The sequence below is a fragment of the Rhinoraja longicauda genome, chromosome 9 (assembly GCF_053455715.1).
Source record: "Rhinoraja longicauda isolate Sanriku21f chromosome 9, sRhiLon1.1, whole genome shotgun sequence".
Taxonomy (NCBI): Eukaryota; Metazoa; Chordata; class Chondrichthyes; order Rajiformes; family Arhynchobatidae; genus Rhinoraja; species Rhinoraja longicauda.
The window spans coordinates 69,587,099-69,605,906 of NC_135961.1; the positions used below are offsets into that span (position 1 = coordinate 69,587,099).

General features: G+C 47.4%; 1 protein-coding gene across 3 annotated transcripts in view; it reads left to right on the forward strand.

Moving 5' to 3' along the window:
* vps54 (VPS54 subunit of GARP complex) overlaps positions 1–18,808 on the forward strand; it is an 87,174-nt gene that overhangs the window by 51,475 nt on the left and 16,891 nt on the right. For 2 of the 3 annotated variants that reach the window (XM_078405694.1, XM_078405696.1), the window contains exons 13-17: positions 1,071–1,200; positions 8,203–8,384; positions 15,189–15,301; positions 15,416–15,482; positions 17,996–18,101. In XM_078405694.1, coding sequence (XP_078261820.1) covers positions 1,071–1,200; positions 8,203–8,384; positions 15,189–15,301; positions 15,416–15,482; positions 17,996–18,101 — 598 coding nt within the window. The remainder of the gene's footprint in view (positions 1–1,070; positions 1,201–8,202; positions 8,385–15,188; positions 15,302–15,415; positions 15,483–17,995; positions 18,102–18,808) is intronic. The other variant, XM_078405695.1, reaches the window with a different exon arrangement.

Here is an 18,808-nt window from a genome sequence, read left to right on the forward strand (position 1 = left end):
CACCTGTACACGGTGGACAGGCTCTGGGGAGTTGGGGGGTGACTTGTTCACCACTGGATTGCCGGTCTCTGAGCTGATGTTGCAGCCACATTGTGGACATGGCCACTGCAGTGCAGGTGCTGGTCAGTGGTCAGTGGTCAGTGGTCACCCCCAGGGTGTTGATGGTGGGGATTCAGTGGGGGGTGTGGGAGCGGGTGGGTGATAGCATCTTTATTTACTCAGTTCCAGTTTAGTTTATAGTCTTGTGTACCGAGGTACAGTGAAAAGCTTTTGTTGCGTGCTAACTAGTCAGCAGAAAGACAATACATGATTACAATTGATCCATTTACAGTGTACAGATACATGATAAGGGAATAGCGTTTAGTGCAAGGTAAAGCCAGCAACGTCCGAGGGACTACCATTCTTCCAATTAATCGTGTATTGTCTTTCCGCTGGCTGGTTAGCACGCAACAAAAGCTTTTCACTGTACCTCTCGGTACACGTGACAATAAACTAAACTGAACTGAACAATACAGAGTGCAACGGTTCTGCCTCCTCATCCATCAATGAGCTAATCCTCAGCCCAGAAATTGGATTACTTTATAAGGTTTTTGTCTATCATTTGATTTTTTAAACTCTTCTCAATCCTTAGGCACATCACTCTTTGATGCCACAGGATGCCTGCACTTAATCTATAATCTCCAGTGAAAAGCCTTTGTAACTTCACCCATCTTGGTACATTGAACAGAGAGTTCCACTTTATTCCTCATCATTACGAGTGACTAATTGTGGCATTAATCCGTATTCTCACTGGTCTGCACTGACATTTGGAGAACATGTGAGTGCAAACAGGAAAAAGGTTCTGGCAGATTAAAAGTGGTCTTCCCAAGAAACTCTGAAGAAGGGTCTCGACTCGAAATGCCACCTATTCCTTCTCTCCCGAGATGCTGCCTGTCCTGCTGAGTTACTCCAGCGTTTTGTGTCTATCTTCGATGTAAATCTGCATCTGCAGTTGGTTCCTGCACATTTTTAGTGTTACTTTGCTGAAAGTGTTTGTGAAAAGTTGCATTAAATTGCAGTTGTGCTTTCAGGATGAGTGATGAGTTGCGGCTGACAGAGCTGGAGCTGGGCAGAGTGGCCAACAATATTCAGGAGCTGCTGTACAGTGCCTCTGACATGTGCCACGACCGCTGTGTCAAGTTCCTCATGGCCAGAGCCAAGGTAAAGTGCTCTCTAGTCCCGTGTCAGAGTTGCAGCAAAACGTGTAACTTTGGCATGAATGTGATCCGTTGTTCATTTATTGCCTCTGGCGTTTCCCTCCACACTGTGCAGTAAATGCAATCTTCATTGCAAACTTTCACGAGTAGCTTGTGGTCAAAGCTTTCTTTGTCTTTGATGTTTGAAACCTTCTGCTTCTCTCCCTTCCATGGCCCCCTTTCCTCTTCAGTGATGCAAGTTTACAAACTCATTCTCCTCAATAATTCTTATATTCCAGCAAAAATATTGTAATCATTTTCTGGCAAAATAAAATCTAATTGTATTTATATTCATTGTGCAGACCTACACTAACTGATTTGTTATTTATTTAAGTGTGAATTTGATCAAGAGTCCATTTACATAATGGGTAAATAATTTGTGAAGCCTGCGTATCTAATGTAAATATTTGCACTTCTGCAAGTTTCTCAGCTTGCCATGCCACAGAGCGGGCAGGCAGACACAGTCACAGGTATCTTTTAAATAGTCTTTCACCATTGGTGAGAAATGGTGCCTTCTGTCAGAATTAAACTCTTTTACAGCAATTGGCCAGGTATTTAAACGTCTGACTTTCTGGAGTGCTGCGGCCTCGTACTACAGCAGTGTGGCACCATTTTAATGTCTAGCTGGCGTGCACTGTTGCCAGAACCATCTATTCCTAGTTACTTTGTATGATCTGGTGTGTGACACGTGTGATAGTTTTACGGGATTAGGGGCCGAGAGAAGATCAAGGTCCAGAGATTTGCCCTGGCACTGGGCACATACCAGCCCAGAGATTTGTCCTGGCACTGCCTGACACTGGCCACATGCCAGCCCAGAGATTTGTCTTGGCACTGGGCACATACCAGCCCAGAGATTTGTCCTGGCACTGCCTGACATTGGCCACATGCCAGCCCAGAGATTTGTCCTGGCACTGCCTGACACTGGGCACATACCAGCCCAGAGATTTGTCCTGGCACTGGCCACATGCCAGCCCAGAGATTTGCCCTGGCACTGCCTGACAATGGGCTCATGCCAGTCGGGTCTCACACAGGCCAAGGTTGAGGGAGCTGTAGTGTGGGAGAATGCTGAATTAGCGGGAGATGCTGATTTGTATTTGTACTACTACCCTTTTTTATACATACTGTCATTAAGCTGGAAAGAGGGTGGAGGAGATTTACCAGGTCCTGAGATTCTGAGCTGCAGGGAGAGGTTGGGCAGGCTGGGACTCTATTCCTTGGAGTGCAGGGGGCTGAGGGTGATCTTATAGAGGGGCATACAGTCATGAGGCGCATAGATTGGGTAAATGTGCACTTTTACCCAGTCTTTTACCCAGAGTAGGGAAATCAAGAACCAGAGGACATGGGTTTAAGGTGAGGGGGGAAAGATTGAAAAGGAACCTCAGGGGCAGCTTTTTCCACACAGAGGGCGGTGGGTATGTGAAATGAGTTGTCAGAGGAGGTAGTTGAGGCATAAAACAATATTTAAAAGACATTTGGACAGGTCCATGGATAGGGTAGGTTTAGAGGGATATGGGGAAAACACGGAGGTGGGCTGGTGCAGATGCCCATCTTGGTTAGCACGGGCACGGTGGGCTGAAGTGCCTGATAATCAGCATCAATTCTACACACATATATAGTGGTCAGTGGAGAAAATAATGTACATCTCTGCCCGTGAGATCCCAGATACTTGTGGGTGCCAGAACGACAGTGGATAACCACCCGTCACGGACACACCTCTATGTTCATCCTGGGCCAGCTGGGGTGTGCTGATGTAAAAGTACCATGTGCATGTGTGTATGGGTTAGTGTGTGTGGAATGTGTTAGTGTGTGTGGAATGGGTTAGTGTGTGGAATGAATGGGTTAGTGTGTGGAATGGGTTAGTGTGTGTGGAATGGGTTAGTGTGTGTGGAATGGGTTAGTGTGTGTGGAATGGGTTAGTGTGTGTGGAATGGGTTAGTGTGTGTGGAATGGGTTAGTGTGTGTGGAATGGGTTAGTGTGTGTGGAATGAGTTAGTGTTGTGTCGTGCCAGATGTTCTGATGCTGCCAAGATGCTCTTTTGAAGATTATACTCAGACTTTTCTTCCTTTCATTTCCTTCCTCCTTATCTGACTTACTGGACTGATTCTCCTTTTCTCTGAACTGTGTAAGTGTTGCATATCTTAATTAACATTTTCTAATAAGAAACTGAAATGCTTCAAGTGAAAAATAATGAATAGACAGCTGTGAAGATTGAATTGAGTTTGCTGTGATGTTGTATTTGGCTTCAAGTTGCTCAGAAGAAGGTGAATTTTGTAATTAAATTCTTCATCCTCGCAAACAATGTATGTTTGTGACGAAGGGCAGTGTTCAGTTTGGGGTTCTGTGCCAAGCTGATACACTTGTTCAGTTTGGGGTTCTGTGCCAAGCTGATACACTTGTTCAGAATGAAAGATTGGCACATCATTATTTAATTATGGCATTCTACATATGAAGAATTCACTAACTTCTGTGCTCTGTAAATGATTGTACATCACATGGTAATTTATGATCTCATTGGGTACTCCATTGTGGAGCACGTACTGTCAGGAGTCATTAGTATAATGTAAGAAATAAACACTGTCATTAAAAAGCAGTTGATGTTGGTCGCGTGTGTACTTTGGACTGGGTGTGGGGTATAGTGAGGACCTCTGGCTCTGTGTAGCTCAGGGCAGTGAGACGGTCAGGCTGGGACTGGGAGGTCAACTAACCAAATGATTTTGGCCCACTGATTGGCTGTCTTGCTATGTGTTTGTTAGTTTATTCAAGACTGGCTGTGTCGCAGGGACCAGAGTTGGGACCGAGCGTTACTAACTCAGATATCTAGAGTACAATGTTGAATTCCAGTTGGGTACAAGAGGAACAGGGCTGAAGATGTCTGGATGGCTTCACGTGGGACCTGCTGAGGGCCTTTCATCTCACAATGCTGGAGAGAAACTGGTCAAACAAGGTCTTTGGTGAAAGGAAAAGAGTTCATGTTTCACACTGACACCTTTCATCAGAATTGGCAGAGGTAACTGAGTTTCTAAGAATTAAAAACTAAAGCGTGTGAGGATGATGCGAGATGGAAGCAGGAGCTAGTTGGAGGGGTGGTGAAGGCCTGGGTTAGACAGTCCAGGCACAGTCCCCTGGTGCACTGGTGAGTTTCTCAAACAGGCCGTGACAGTATACACCAGGAGAGCCCATGGCGTTTCACCCACTCCTCCCACAGCCCCCTTGTACTCTTGTCACACATTGTTTACAGGTGGATTTTACATTTTTGGAATAATTCACCAGTGATCAATCTTCACGTTTCTGTCCCCTCTTCATTGGACCACTCTCCCATTTGCCTTTTGCAAATTGCTGTGAAACGTGACTTTTGTTATCTCATCATTTATTACCCTCAGCCCAGTTTATAACCTCCTATGTTTATCTTTACTCCAGCTAGCTATACCTAGCAGTCTACTTATCTCCTGAATTTATTGCCTCTCTCAACATTACCTTCTAGTTATCTTCACTATGTTGGCCTCTTTTCCTATCATGCTTCTCCTGTATTTAATGTCTTAAATATACTACAAACATGCCCAATGTCCTTATAACTTGTAGAGTTTACTACATCATGTCCCCTTGTAGCAGTTCAGTAACATCTGAGCTGATCTCTTCTACAAGGCATTTCTCTGCAGTAAGTCAAGGCGCTTGATTCCCTGCTGTGTAAACCCTGTTGATCTGTGTTTCACATGTACTCAGTGACTGGGCCTGCACCACCCTCTTGAGTGAAGTGTCACTGCCCCTCTTCATGCCTCTGACAACCTCTGGTCCAGGGAGAAACATCCATCCATCCATGTGCCCTGTCAAGCTCGTTAACAACTTGCATGTTTTAATGAAACTACAAAACACCAAAGGACAGGGGTTCAGTCGGCTCACTTGCTCCCCATTGCTGCCCCCATCACCACACCCTCCCAGAAACCTCTCCATTGATCCTCCATGTAACCCCTCTACCCCCAGCGTGTCCTTCCCTGAGTTGGAAGGCCAGTTGTCCATGGAATCACCAGAGCTCTCCAATGACTGCAGTGGGCTGCCATTATTTATGTAGTGCAGGCAACATCTAAATGATTCATCGAGCTGTTAGCTGTTAGCATGAGGCCTTACTATCTACCGAGGGAATTCTCACCTTGTTGCGATAGTGACGTATATTCCCCCCTCTGCTAATGGCGACGCGGCCTGTGATTGTTGCACTCAGCTGTGAGCAGGTTGAAACACAGCACCCACATGCAAACACAGCACCCACATGCAAACACAGCACCCACATGCAAACACAGCACCCACATGCAAACACAGCACCCACATGCAAACACAGCACCCACATGCAAACACAGCACCCACATGCAAACACAGCACCCACATGCAAACACAGCACCCACATGCAAACACAGCACCCACATGCAAACACAGCACCCACATGCCCTCCTTCTAATCTCTGGGGACTTTAATCATGCATCTCCATCATCCACTCTGCCCACGTTCACCCAGTACGTTACCCCAGACCACGCTCACCCAGTACGTTACCCGCCACACCAGACACAATCAAATACTGGATTTATTTGATGCCAACACCAAGGAGGCATATAACTCAGCACCCCTCCCTCCCCCCCCCCCCCCCCCCCCCCGGGAGATCTGACCACAACCTGGTTTATCTCCTCCTGCCTGTGTACAATCCTCTCGTGCACAGGCAACCAGCGGTGACCCGCACAGTTAGAGGATGGTCTGAGGAGACTGAAGAGGCTCTGAGAGACTGTTTTGAAACAACTGTGTGGGGGGAACTCTGTGATCCCCATGGGGAGGGCATTGACGGTCTTACTCATTGTAACTATATACAGGTCACTCTCAACACCAGCAACTTTAATTACGGGACTCCACTTTCAACATGGGTGGCCCCACCCTGGCCCCGTTGGGTGGGCCCCACCCTGGCCCCGTTGGCTGGCCCCCACCTTGGCCCCGTTGGGTGGGCCCCACCCTGGCCCCGTTGGCTGGCCCCCACCTTGGCCCCGTTGGGTGGGCCCCACCCTGGCCCCCACCCTGGCCCCATTGGCTGGCCCCCACCTTGGCCCCGTTGGGTGGGCCCCACCTTGGCCCCGTTGGCTGGCCCCCACCCTGGCCCCGTTGGCTGGCCCCCACCCTGGCCCCGTTGGCTGGCCCCCACCCTGGCCCCGTTGGCTGGCCCCCACCCTGGCCCCGTTGGCTGGCCCCCACCCTGGCCCCATTGGCTGGCCCCCACCTTGGCCCCGTTGGGTGGGCCCCACCCTGGCCCCCACCTTGGCCCCGTTGGGTGGCCCCCACCCTAGCCCCGTTGGGTGGCCCCACCCTGGCCCAGTTGGGTGGCCCCACCCAGGCCCCGTTATAATCCTTCCTTCGTGTTCCGTCATGTTCGGCGGCAGTTTGGGAGATGTCAAGCAATGCCCCACTTTACAACAACCTTGTGTCCTGTGAAGTAATTGTCCCTATGTCACGAGTCAAGTCTTTCCCCGCGAGTGACAGGTATATCAGAGGAGGACATGCTCTACAGGTGGAGGGGGAAAGATTAAATGATGAAAGGACGATGGTACACGTTAACATGGATCACAGGAGATGCAAGTGCATTCTTTCCAAACTCCTCTGGTAATTTCAATCAATTTACACCATCTCTGCACTTGTCGTGATTTTACATTTAACCTTTTGGCCATTTAATCACCAGGCTTCCAAACTATCGTTCCCCACTCCCTACCATTCGTTCTCTAACTTCAAACCTTTAATACCAAATCTGATGCAAGGTTATTGAGCTGAAACTTCAACTGTTTCTCTTTTCATAGATGCTGTTTGACCTGTTAAGCATTTCCAGCAGTTTGTTTTTTATTTCAGATTTTCAGCATGTGCATTGTATTTTATATTCTTCATTTTTCAAAGGTGTTCCATTTGACATTCTCTCATGAACGGTGTCTCCTGTCCTTCACAATTCATCATTCTTACATTCATCAACCTTCTGAAAGATTGCAAGCCTATTTTTTCTAAACATCTCACCTTGGACAATTTGCTAAAAAATACCGTTTTCATTTCCCACTTTTTCCAGTGAAGTGGTAACGATATTGTGTTTGGTTTGACCAGGTCCCCTGCATGTGTATCAGCAGGTAATGTACCGTCAGTTCCCTCCATCACCAGCCTCTGGTCTACAGCCTTGTTGACATCTCAGCCTCAGCATCTGATATGGCCCTCAGTATCTACACCGATCAGCCAAAACATTATGACCTGATGAGCCAAAACATTATGCCCACCTGCCTAATATGCTGTTGGTCCTCCGTGTGCAGCCCCATACGCAGCAGGGTGCGATGCACTGTGTATTGTGACACATTCCTCCCGTCACCACCATTAACATTTTCTGTGACTTGTGCCACAGTCGACCTTCTGTCGGTTCGGACCAGACGGGATAGCCTTCGTTGCCCTCGCGCATCGATGAGCCTTGGGCGCCCAACACCCTGTCTGTCGCCGGTTTGTGGTTTGTCCCTCCTCGGACCACTGTCGGTCGGTACTCACCACTGCTGACCGGGAGCACACCACATGCCTTGCCGTCTGGCCATAACAATTTGGCCCTTGTCAAAGTCGCTCAGGTCTTTACTCCTGCCTATTTCTCCTGCATCCAACACATCAACTTCAAGAACTGACTGTTCATTTGCTGCCTAATATATCCCACCCCTTGACAGGTGCCATTGTAACAAGATAATCAATGTTCTTCACTTCGCCTGTCAGTGGTCCTAATGTTTTGGTTGATCAGTGTATGTTACAAGCATCTGATATGGTTTCAAAAGCAGGCACAGTCAGTGTAAGGACAGGATGCTAATGCCCCCTCCACTGCCCAGTCCTTGCTACAGGGTTCAGTTGTAAATGTAATACTGAGTTTGGGGTTGGAGATTCACTTCTGCTGGTTATTGTTAATGGTCATTCACATGTTTCCTCATCTTGAAGGATGGTTTCCTTGAGAAGCTGAACTCCTCTGAGTTTGTGGCCCTGTCGCGGACAGTGGAAGTGTTTGTGCAGAAGACGGAGGTGATTTGTACCAGGCGCAGTATGTCTCTGCGGGGAGCTCTACAGAGCCAGGCCAACAAGTTCGTCAATCGCTTCCACGAGGAACGGAAGACAAAGTTGGGGTAAGGCCTGAGATCAGGGATGCACAATGCCCTCCCAGTTATTCCCCGACAGGCATCGACTCTCTCAGAACCCAGGGGATGTCACAGCGCTGTCTCACTGTGCAAGCTCCAGAACCCAGGGGATGTCAGCTCTGTCTCACTGTGCAAGCTCACAAACCCAGGGGATGTGTCACAGCTCTGTCTCACTGTGCAAGCTCACAAACCCAGGGGATGTCACAGCTCTGTCTCACTGTGCAAGCTCCAGAACCCAGGGGATGTGTCACAGCTCTGTCTCACTGTGCAAGCTCCAGAACCCAGGGGATGTCACAGCTCTGTCTCACTGTGCAAGCTCCAGAACCCAGGGGATGTGTCACAGCTCTGTCTCACTGCAAGCTCACAAACCCAGGGGATGTGTCACAGCTCTGTCTCACTGTGCAAGCTCCAGAACCCAGGGGATGTGTCACAGCTCTGTCTCACTGTGCAAGCTCCAGAACCCAGGGGATGTCACAGCTCTGTCTCACTGTGCAAGCTCCAGAACCCAGGGGATGTGTCACAGCTCTCCCCCACTGTGCAAGCTCACAAACCCAGGGGATGTGTCACAGCTCTCCCTCACTGTGCAAGCTCCAGAACCCAGGGGATGTCACAGCTCTGTCTCACTGTGCAAGCTCCAGAACCCAGGGGATGTGTCACAGCTCTCCCCCACTGTGCAAGCTCCAGAACCCAGGGGATGTGTCACAGCTCTGTCTCACTGTGCAAGCTCACGAAGGCAGTGAGCACAATTGCCGAGGTGTAATGAAGTAGATGGAACACGTGTTCCAGAGAGGAGCAGAAGTCCTAGAGCTAGTGATTCAGCCACGGGGCATCTGATGAGACAACACCAGGAGTTTGAGTTTATTACTTCATCCCTGTTGTTGTCGACACTGCGCTGTAGTTAATGTAATACGCCCCAAAACCGCATTCAGAAGCTAAAATAAGACTAGGTCTTGGGTTCATGATGTAAATAACTAAATAGGTACAGAGATAAAACAACAAATATCTAAATCTTGGAGGGCATATGGTTTATTTGAAAAATAAAAATGATTGAAACAAAAGTAAAAGATGTCTAAAGCCATGGCCAGTTGTTTAGTTGAGTTTAGCTCACTTACATGCACCGAGGTACAGTGAAAAGCTTTCTAGTAGCGTGCTATCCAGTCAGCAGACAGACTATACATGATCCCAATCAAGCCACCCACAGTGTGCAGATATAGACTAACAGGAATAATGTTTAGTGCATGATAAAGTCCAGTGAAGTCTGATTTACAGATAGTCCAAGGGTCTCCAATGAGTTGATGTAAAGGACAGTTTTGCATTCAAAGAAGGAACAGCGGACTTACCAAAAAAATACGTTGCCTTGTTCTGTTAGAGAGATATCAGAAATAAGGGGAGCAATGAGATAGGATCATTATGAATGGGGAGCTAGTACATAATGGTCCATGTACTGTGATTCTATCATGAATTAGGAACTAGTACATAGGAACATTATGCATTGTATCATTCAAAGGCGGGTCATTCCCCCCACTGTCATGGCACACACAGACTGCATATCTCATTACAAACAAGAAAGAGGCCATTCGGGCCCTCACACCTGTGCAAACCCATCAGCCTCATTCCTCCACTTATTTCCCAGTAGTCTGATCCATCTCACGTGCCCCCTTGGTTACCCTGCTTCACCTGTCACCGCCCCAACCAGGTGGTTATCTACAGTAAAGATGGACACAGTGCTGGAGTAACTCAGCGGGTCAGGCAGCATCTGTGGAGAACATGGATAGGTGACGTTTCACAGAGTGCTGGAGTAACTCAGCGGGTCAGGCAGCATCTGTGGAGAACATGGATAGGTGACGTTTGAGTGGAGACCCTCCATCTGGAGTAGCCGGTTAGCCCACCACCAGCACGTCATTGGGACGTGAGAGTGAATGGGGATCCCTCCTGGTCACATGGAGAACGTCAGCATCACAGATGGGAACTGCTTGCCCTGCGGCTGCTACACGATGCATGGCCAACATACTCAAGTTACATCTCATGGGCTTGTTTTCCATGGCTGGGCATGCTTTGTTTAATAGGAACAAATGCACACAGCTGTTGATCAGAACCTGCTGTCGGGGCAATTGTCATGGTGATTTTGTTTTAACTGAGCAACAATAAAGCTCTTTATTCACAAAATGCTGGAGTAACTCAGCAGGTCAGGCAGCATCTCAGGAGAGAAGGAATGGGTGACGTTTCGGGTCGAGACCCTTCTTCAGACTGATGTCAGGGGGGAGGGACAAAGGAAGGATATAGGTAGAGACAGGAAGACAGTGGGAGAACTGGGAAGGAGGAGGGGAAGAGAGGGACAGAGGAACTATCTAAAGTTGGAGAAGTCAATGTTCATACCGCTGGGCTCTGGTCTGACTAGTCTTTATTTGACTTGATTACATTGTCAGGCACGTCTTTCTGCTGACTGGATAACACGCAACAAAATGGGACATTTTGAGGGATAGGACATGTTGGCTGGTGTGGGCAAGTTGGGCCCAGGGTCTGTTTCCACGCTGTAAGACTCTGACTCTATGAGTATGACTTTTCACTGTACAATACACACGACGATAAACTAAACTAGACTAAGCAGTCTGAACCAGTCAATCGGTCTCTAGTATTCTATCAATGCAGACACAAATACATGCTTCAATCAAAGTCCAGGATTCATTCCACCCTTCTGCCGATTGTATTTAGTTGCATGTGCTTGTCCTGCTGCATCTGTTTCACTATTTTAGAGGGAGAGAAAGTGAAGAATGTGTTACAATAGACAATAGACAATAGGTGCAGGAGTAGGCCATTCAGCCCTTCGAGCCAGCACCGCCATTCAATGCGATCATGGCTGATCACTATCAATCAGTACCCCGTTCCTGCCTTCTCCCCATACCCCCTCACTCCGCTATCCTCAAGAGCTCTATCCAGCTCTCTCTTGAAAGCATCCAACGAACTGGCCCCCACTGCCTTCTGAGGCAGAGAATTCCACACCTTCACCACCCTCTGACTGAAAAAGTTCTTCCTCATCTCCGTTCTAAATGGCCTACCCCTTATTCTCAAACTGTGGCCCCTTGTTCTGGACTCCCCCAACATTGGGAACATGTTATCTGCCTCTAATGTGTCCAATCCCCTAATTATCTTATATGTTTCAATAAGATCCCCCCTCATCCTTCTAAATTCCAGTGTATACAAGCCCAATCGCTCCAGCCTTTCAACATACGACAGTCCCGCCATTCCGGGAATTAATCTAGTGAACCTACGCTGCACGCCCTCCATAGCAAGAATATCCTTCCTCAAATTTGGAGACCAAAACTGCACACAGTACTCCAGGTGCGGTCTCACCAGGGCCCGGTACAACTGTAGAAGGACCTCTTTGCTCCTATACTCAACTCCTCTTGTTACGAAGGCCAACATTCCATTGGCTTTCTTCACTGCCTGCTGAACCTGCATGCTTCCTTTCATTGACTGATGCACTAGGACACCCAGATCTCGTTGAACTCCCCCTCCTCCTAACTTGACACCATTCAGATAATAATCTGCCTTTCTATTCTTACTTCCAAAGTGAATAACCTCACACTTATCTACATTAAACTGCATCTGCCATGTATCCGCCCACTCACACAACCTGTCCAGGTCACCCTGCAGCCTTATTGCATCTTCCTCACAATTCACACTACCCCCCAACTTAGTATCATCTGCAAATTTGCTAATGTTCCTTGTGTTCTCTTGTGTTCTCTTGCATAGTTTAGTCTGCTCACTAGCATCTCAGGGTGCCTATATAACGTTTTGATGGCTAAATGACACCAAGCGAAAGGGTTTAATGTAAGAAAATAACTGCAGATGCTGGGACAAATCGATGGTATTTATTCACAAAATGCTGGAGTAACTCAGCAGGTCAGGCAGCATCTCGGGAGAGAAGGAATGGGTGACGTTTCGGGTCAAGACCCGAAATGTTGTCCATAGAAACATAGAAACATAGAAAATAGGTGCAGGAGTAGGCCATTCGGCCCTTCGAGCCTGCACTGCCATTCAATATGATCATGGCTGATCATCCAGCTCAGTAACCTGTATCTGCCTTCTCTCCATACCCCCCTGATCCCTCTAGCCATAAGGGCCACATCTAACTCCCTCTTAAATATAGCCAATGAACTGGCCTCAACTACCTTCTGTGGCAGAGAATTCCACAGACTCACCACTCTCTGTGTAAAGAAATGTTTTCTCATCTCGGTCCTAAAAGACTTCCCCCTTATCCTTAAGCTGTGACCCCTGGTTCTGGACTTCCCCAACATCGAGAACAATCTTTCCGCATCTAGCCTCTCCAACCCCTTAAGAATTTTATATGTTTCAATAAGATCCCCCCTCAGTCTTCTAAATTCCAGCGAGTATAAGCCTGGTCTATCCAGTCTTTCTTCATATGAAAGTCCTGCCATCCCAGGGATCAATCTGGTGAACCTTCTCTGTACTCCCTCTAAGGCTAGAATGTCTTTCCTCAGATTAGGAGACCAAAACTGTACACAATACTCCAGGTGCGGTCTCACCAAGGCCCTGTACAACTGCAGCAGAACCTCCCTGCTCCTATACTCAAATCCTCTTGCTATGAATGCTAACATACCATTCGCTTTCTTCACTGCCTGCTGCATCTGCATGCTTGCTTTCAATGACTGGTGCACCATGACACCCAGGTCACGTTGCATCTCCCCTTCTCCTAATTGGCCACCATTCAGGTAATACTCTGCTTTCCTGTTCTTGCCGCCAAAGTGGATAACCTCACATTTATCCACATTATATTGCATCTGCCATGCATTTGCCCACTCTCCTAATCTATCCAAGTCACTCTGCAGCCTCCTAGCATCCTCCTCGCAGCTAACACTGCCACCCAGCTTCGTGTCATCCGCAAACTTAGAGATGTTGCATTCAATTCCCTCGTCCAAATCATTAATATATATTGTAAATAACTGGGGTCCCAGCACTGAGCCTTGCGGTACCCCACTAGTCACTGCCTGCCATTCCGAAAAGGACCCGTTTATTCCTACTCTTTGCTTCCTGTCCGCCAACCAATTCTCTATCCACCTCAACACTGAACCCTCAATACCGTGTGCTTTAAGTTTGTACCCCAATCTCCTATGTGGGACCTTGTCGAAGGCCTTCTGAAAGTCCAGATATAACACATCGACTGGTTCTCCCTTATCCACTCTACTAGTTACATCCTCGAAAAATTCTATAAGATTCGTCAGACATGATTTGCCTTTCCTAAATCCATGCTGACTTTGTCCGATGATTTCACCACTTTCCAAATGTGCTGCTATCCCATCTTTTATAACTGACTCTAGCATTTTCCCCACTACCGATGTTAGGCTAACTGGTCTATAATTCCCCGTTTTCTCTCTCCCTCCCTTTTTAAAAAGTGGGGTTACATTAGCTACCCTCCAGTCCTCAGGAACTACTCCAGAATCTAAAGAGTTTTGAAAAATTATCACTAATGCATCCACTATTTCTGAGGCTACTTCCTTAAGCACTCTGGGATGCAGCCTATCTGGCCCTGGGGATTTATCTGCCTTTAATCCATTTAATTTACCTAACACCACTTCCCGACTAACCTGGATCACCCTCAGTTCCTCCATCTCGTTAGACCCCCGGTCCCCCGCTATTTCCGGCAGATTGTTTATGTCTTCCCTAGTGAAGACAGAACCAAAGTAGTTGCTCAATTGGTCTGCCATCTCCTTGTTCCCTATGATCAATTCACCTGTTTCTGACTGCAAGGGACCTACATTTGTCTTAACTAGTCTTTTTCTCTTCACATATCTATAAAAGCTTTTGCAGTCAGTTTTTATGTTCCTGGCCAGTTTTCTCTCATAATCTATTTTCCCTTTCCTAATTAAGCCCTTTGTCCTCCTCTGCTGGACTCTGAATTTCTCCCAGTCCTCTGGTATGCTACTTTTTCTGGCTAATTTATATGCTTCATCTTTTGTTTTAATACTATCATTGATTTCCCTTGTTAGCCACGGATGCACTACCTTTCCTGGTTTGTTCTTTTGCCAAACTGGGATGAACAATTGTTGTAGTTCATCCATGCAACCTTTAAATGCCTTCCATTGCATGTCCACCGTCAACCCTTTTAGTATAAATTGCCAGTCTATCTTGGACCATTCACGTCTCATACCCTCAAAGTTACCTTTCTTTAAGTTCAGAACACTTGTTTCTGAATTGACTTTGTCACTCTCCATCCTAATGAAGAACTCCACCATATTATGGTCACTTTTGCCCAAGGGGCCTCGCACAACAAGACTGCTAACTAATCCTTCCTCATTACTCAATACCCAGTCTAGAATGGCCTGCTCTCTCGTTGGTTCCTCGACATGTTGGTTTAGAAAACCATCTCGTAAACATTCCAAGAAATCCTCTTCCTCAGCACCCCTGCCAATTTGGTTCACCCAATCTATATGTAGATTGAAGTCACCCATTATAACTGCTGCACCTTTAGTGCACGCATTTCTAATTTCCTGTTTGATGCCATCCCCAACCATTCCTTCTCTCCCGAGATGCTGCCTGACCTGCTGAGTTACTCCAGCATTTTGTGAATAAATACCTTCGAAAGGGTTTAATGGATCATCTAAGTTGGTGTGCAACTGAACACACTGTGTTTTGGTTCTCTGGAGGTCTGAGCTGTGTGTTTTGTTGCAGTCACTCTGTGTTTTGGTTCTCTGGGGGTCTGAGCTGTGTGTTTTGTTGCAGTCACTCTGTGTTTTGGTTCTCTGGGGGTCTGAGCTGTGTGTTTTGTTGCAGTCTGCTGTTGGACAATGAACGCTGGAAGCAAGCAGAGGTCCCAACTGAGTTCCAGGACTTGGTCAACTCCATTGAAGACGGAGTTATCGCTTTACCCGAGAAGAAAGCCACAGGTCGATTTATTACTTACGTATTTCTGCAAAAGCATCCCAGTGTGGAGAGCTCTTTGGCTGTTGCAACAAACTGCATTTTCATTGTATTGAAGGAGGATTTCTTTCCATTTTCAGGCCCCCCACAGGAACGAAAGCCGGCAGAGTTCCTGGCTGTGGATGGGGAGAAGTATGCTGTCGTTGGGTGAGTTGTGAGTCCAGGCGTCATTGTACCCCCCTCTCACTGAAACACTTGTTCAAAACCTTCAATCATCATTAAAATATTTAGTGGAACTAAATCCAAAGGAATTAAAAGTCTGACATTTCGTCTCTTGTCATCATTCCCCAACATAAACAGTGCAAGAGATTCACAACTCTAGGGAGCATCGAAGATTATGGTTTTACAAAGTTCACAAGTTACCCAAAGGGGTAAAAGGATCAAGGTGTTTTATTGATTCTTAATGAAATGACGCATCATATTTATACAGCGTTATGATATAAAGGAAGGCAGTGAATCTGTAGAACTCATTGCCACAGAGGGCGGTGGAGGCCAAGTCAATGGGGGTTGTTAAAGCAGCGATATAGAGATTCATAATTAGAACGGGTGTCAAGGGTTCTGGGGAGAAGGCAGGAGAATGGGGTTAGGAGGCAGAGATCAACCATGATTGAATAGCGGAGTGGACTCGATGGGCCGAATGGCCTGATTCTACTCCTATAACTTGTGACCTTGTGAAATCCAGTTAAAAAGTGTGAATGTTTTGCCCAGAGTTCAATGCAGGGGAATTGCTCCATCTTCACCCACCCCCCCCCCCATCAAACACCAACAACAAAACTCTTCACAACAGCAAATCACAACCTGCTGGTGTGTGTACTCACTGAATCTCAGAGGTGCAGATAAGGAGACGTTTACATTGGGAACTAGTGATATTTCCCAAGATAGTGTGGACCATTGATCATCGATCAATGTGGCAGCACATTCCCACACTGGTGCTGAGTGTGAATAACTCCCAGGACAGACACTGTCCAGCTAGACTTCATCATTTAATGAAGCATTAAACCTTCAGCTATATCAGTGCAAGTAAATGCATGTCACTATAATGCTTTTTACAGTCATATATGTTCATTGTTAACACACTGAGATTCTTTCCATTACAAAGTCCAGTTGAGTATCGCCCTATCCCCCAGTTTCCCGATTAGCAAGTGTACAGGAATAATCTCCTCTACTCTAATACTAATATTTGTGAACTAGAGAGTTGCTTCAAGCTGGTAGCGCAGTCGGTAAATAACTAACTTTGATGTGAATGATGTTCCAACACTGATTAGTGACGGCAGTCTCTGTGGTTCACGCTGTCTCTGCCAGTCTGTATGTGCTGATGAGCAAGGCAGGCAAGGGAGACTTGATTCAAGAAGGAGACAATGAATGGTAGGCGTTGACGAGTGGTTTGTGTTGTCACGGGTAGACACAAAGTGCTGGAGTAACTCAGCGGGTCAGGCAGCATCTTGGGAGAGAAGGAATGCGTGACGTTTCGGGTCGAGATCCTTCTTCAGACCTGAAGGGTGTCGACCCGAAACGTCGTGCATTGCTTCTCTCTCTCTCTCTCGAGATGCTGGCTGACCCGCTGAGTTACTCCAGCATTTTGAAAGCAGCATCTGCAGTTTTTCTCCTACACAGTTTGTATTGGCATGTGGGCTTCACGCCAAGCTGAAGTAGGCGTTACTTTGTCCAAATACATTTACACATGAGATGTAAGTGTGTTGTGAATTCTACACCTTTTACATTTGATCCCACTGTCTCTCACTGGCATCTTATGTCGTGCAGCAGTGACTTGGTCCTCAGATGCTTGTGGTCACAGAGTCTACACACAACCACCACCCTTCAGCTCATCAGGCCCATGACGACCTTTTCAACAATCATCTACTGTGTGCACATTGGCTCCGTATCCTTCCATGAGTGTCTGTTTACACCTTTGTCTGAATATCTCCCAAACAGACTGACTGTATCTCACCCCACCACCTCCTCCTCCTCCGGCTGATATCAACCACGCTGTTTAAAACATTGCCCTCAAACCCCTGTCAAGCTCCTTTGTCTGGGTGCCCTCGTGTTTTTGATACGGCAAAGATTGTGAATATGCTTCAGACGTGCCTCTTTATGCATCACTGTCAGATTAGACATGAGGTGTCCTTCGTAACCCAGTCTATCCAGCACTCCCCATAACTAATGTCCCGGACACGCACTCTGTTGGCCCCTGTACTAATGTCCAGTCTGCAGCTGTGCTTGTTCCAGTTACTTCCCTGTGTAATGGCAGTCCTGACCACCCACACTGGTAACTGAGTTTATTATCACGTGTACCGAGCGAGGTACAGTCAATAGCTTTTTGTTGCGTGTTATCCAGTCAGCGGAAAGACTATACATGATTACAGTCGAGCTGTCCAGTGTAACAGATACAGGATAAAGGGAATAACGTTTCGTGCAAGGTAAAGTCTGATTAACGATAGTCCGAGGGTCTCCAATGAGGTAGATGGGAGGTCAGGACCGCTCTCTAGTTGGTGAGAGGACGGTTCAGTTGCCTGATAACAGCCGGGAAGAAACTGCCCCTGAATCTGGAGGTGTGCGTTTTCACACTTCTGTACCTCTTGCCCGATGGGAGAGGGGAGAAGAGGGAGTGGCCGGGGTGGGATTCTTAGACTCCTAACTCTTGATTTCTTTTACTTTAACAGGACAGTGTTGCTGTTAATAAGAATCATATTTGAATACTGCCAATGTGTGGATGACATCCCGTCTATCACGACTGATATGCTGACTCGCCTGGCAGACCTACTGAAGGTACACTTCACCACTGGTAGCCTGAGCAGTGTGGGCTGCAGAAAGTGCTGGCTTTGTCCAGCTGCCCGCACGAGCAAGACTATGCAACTTCACTGGGGTGGGAGTTTGTCAGTTTGGTTTCTTGGCGTGTGACATGCCAGTAATAGTCAATGAAACAAGTGACCAGGACACAGAGGCAGCCCAGACAGGAGCAGGACCAGGCACCTTTGCCACCCCTGGTTTCATTGACTGTCTCCGTGAAAGTACGTCCCTTTGATTCCGTCTGTGTGACGGTGGAAACTCCTGCCATCTCCCCCCATTGCCCCTGACGATCTGACCTTCTACACGATGCTATTGATGCTTCAATAAGATACCCCCCCCCCCTTCTTACAGGGCAGCTGTACATGGGTGGAACACAAATTAACCAATCTCCCATCTCCAGTGAAAGTTCATCTCCTGCATCAAGATGCTTTTCTATTTCCCCCTCTAGTATTGGAGTTACATTGACAATGTCAACCTCTGTTTGGTTCCGTAAAGCCGGGTGACAGTGGAACGTCATTGGCACGTGTACACAATGTGCAGTGAAACTCTTTGTTTAGCGTACAATCCGGTAAAACCGCACTATAGATAAGCACATCTTAGTGTGAGGATCGTAGCCTTCACCGAGGCCGTACACGGGCCGCTGTGACAGACACGTCCCGGTGATGGCCGGAGCCCCCCGCCGCCAG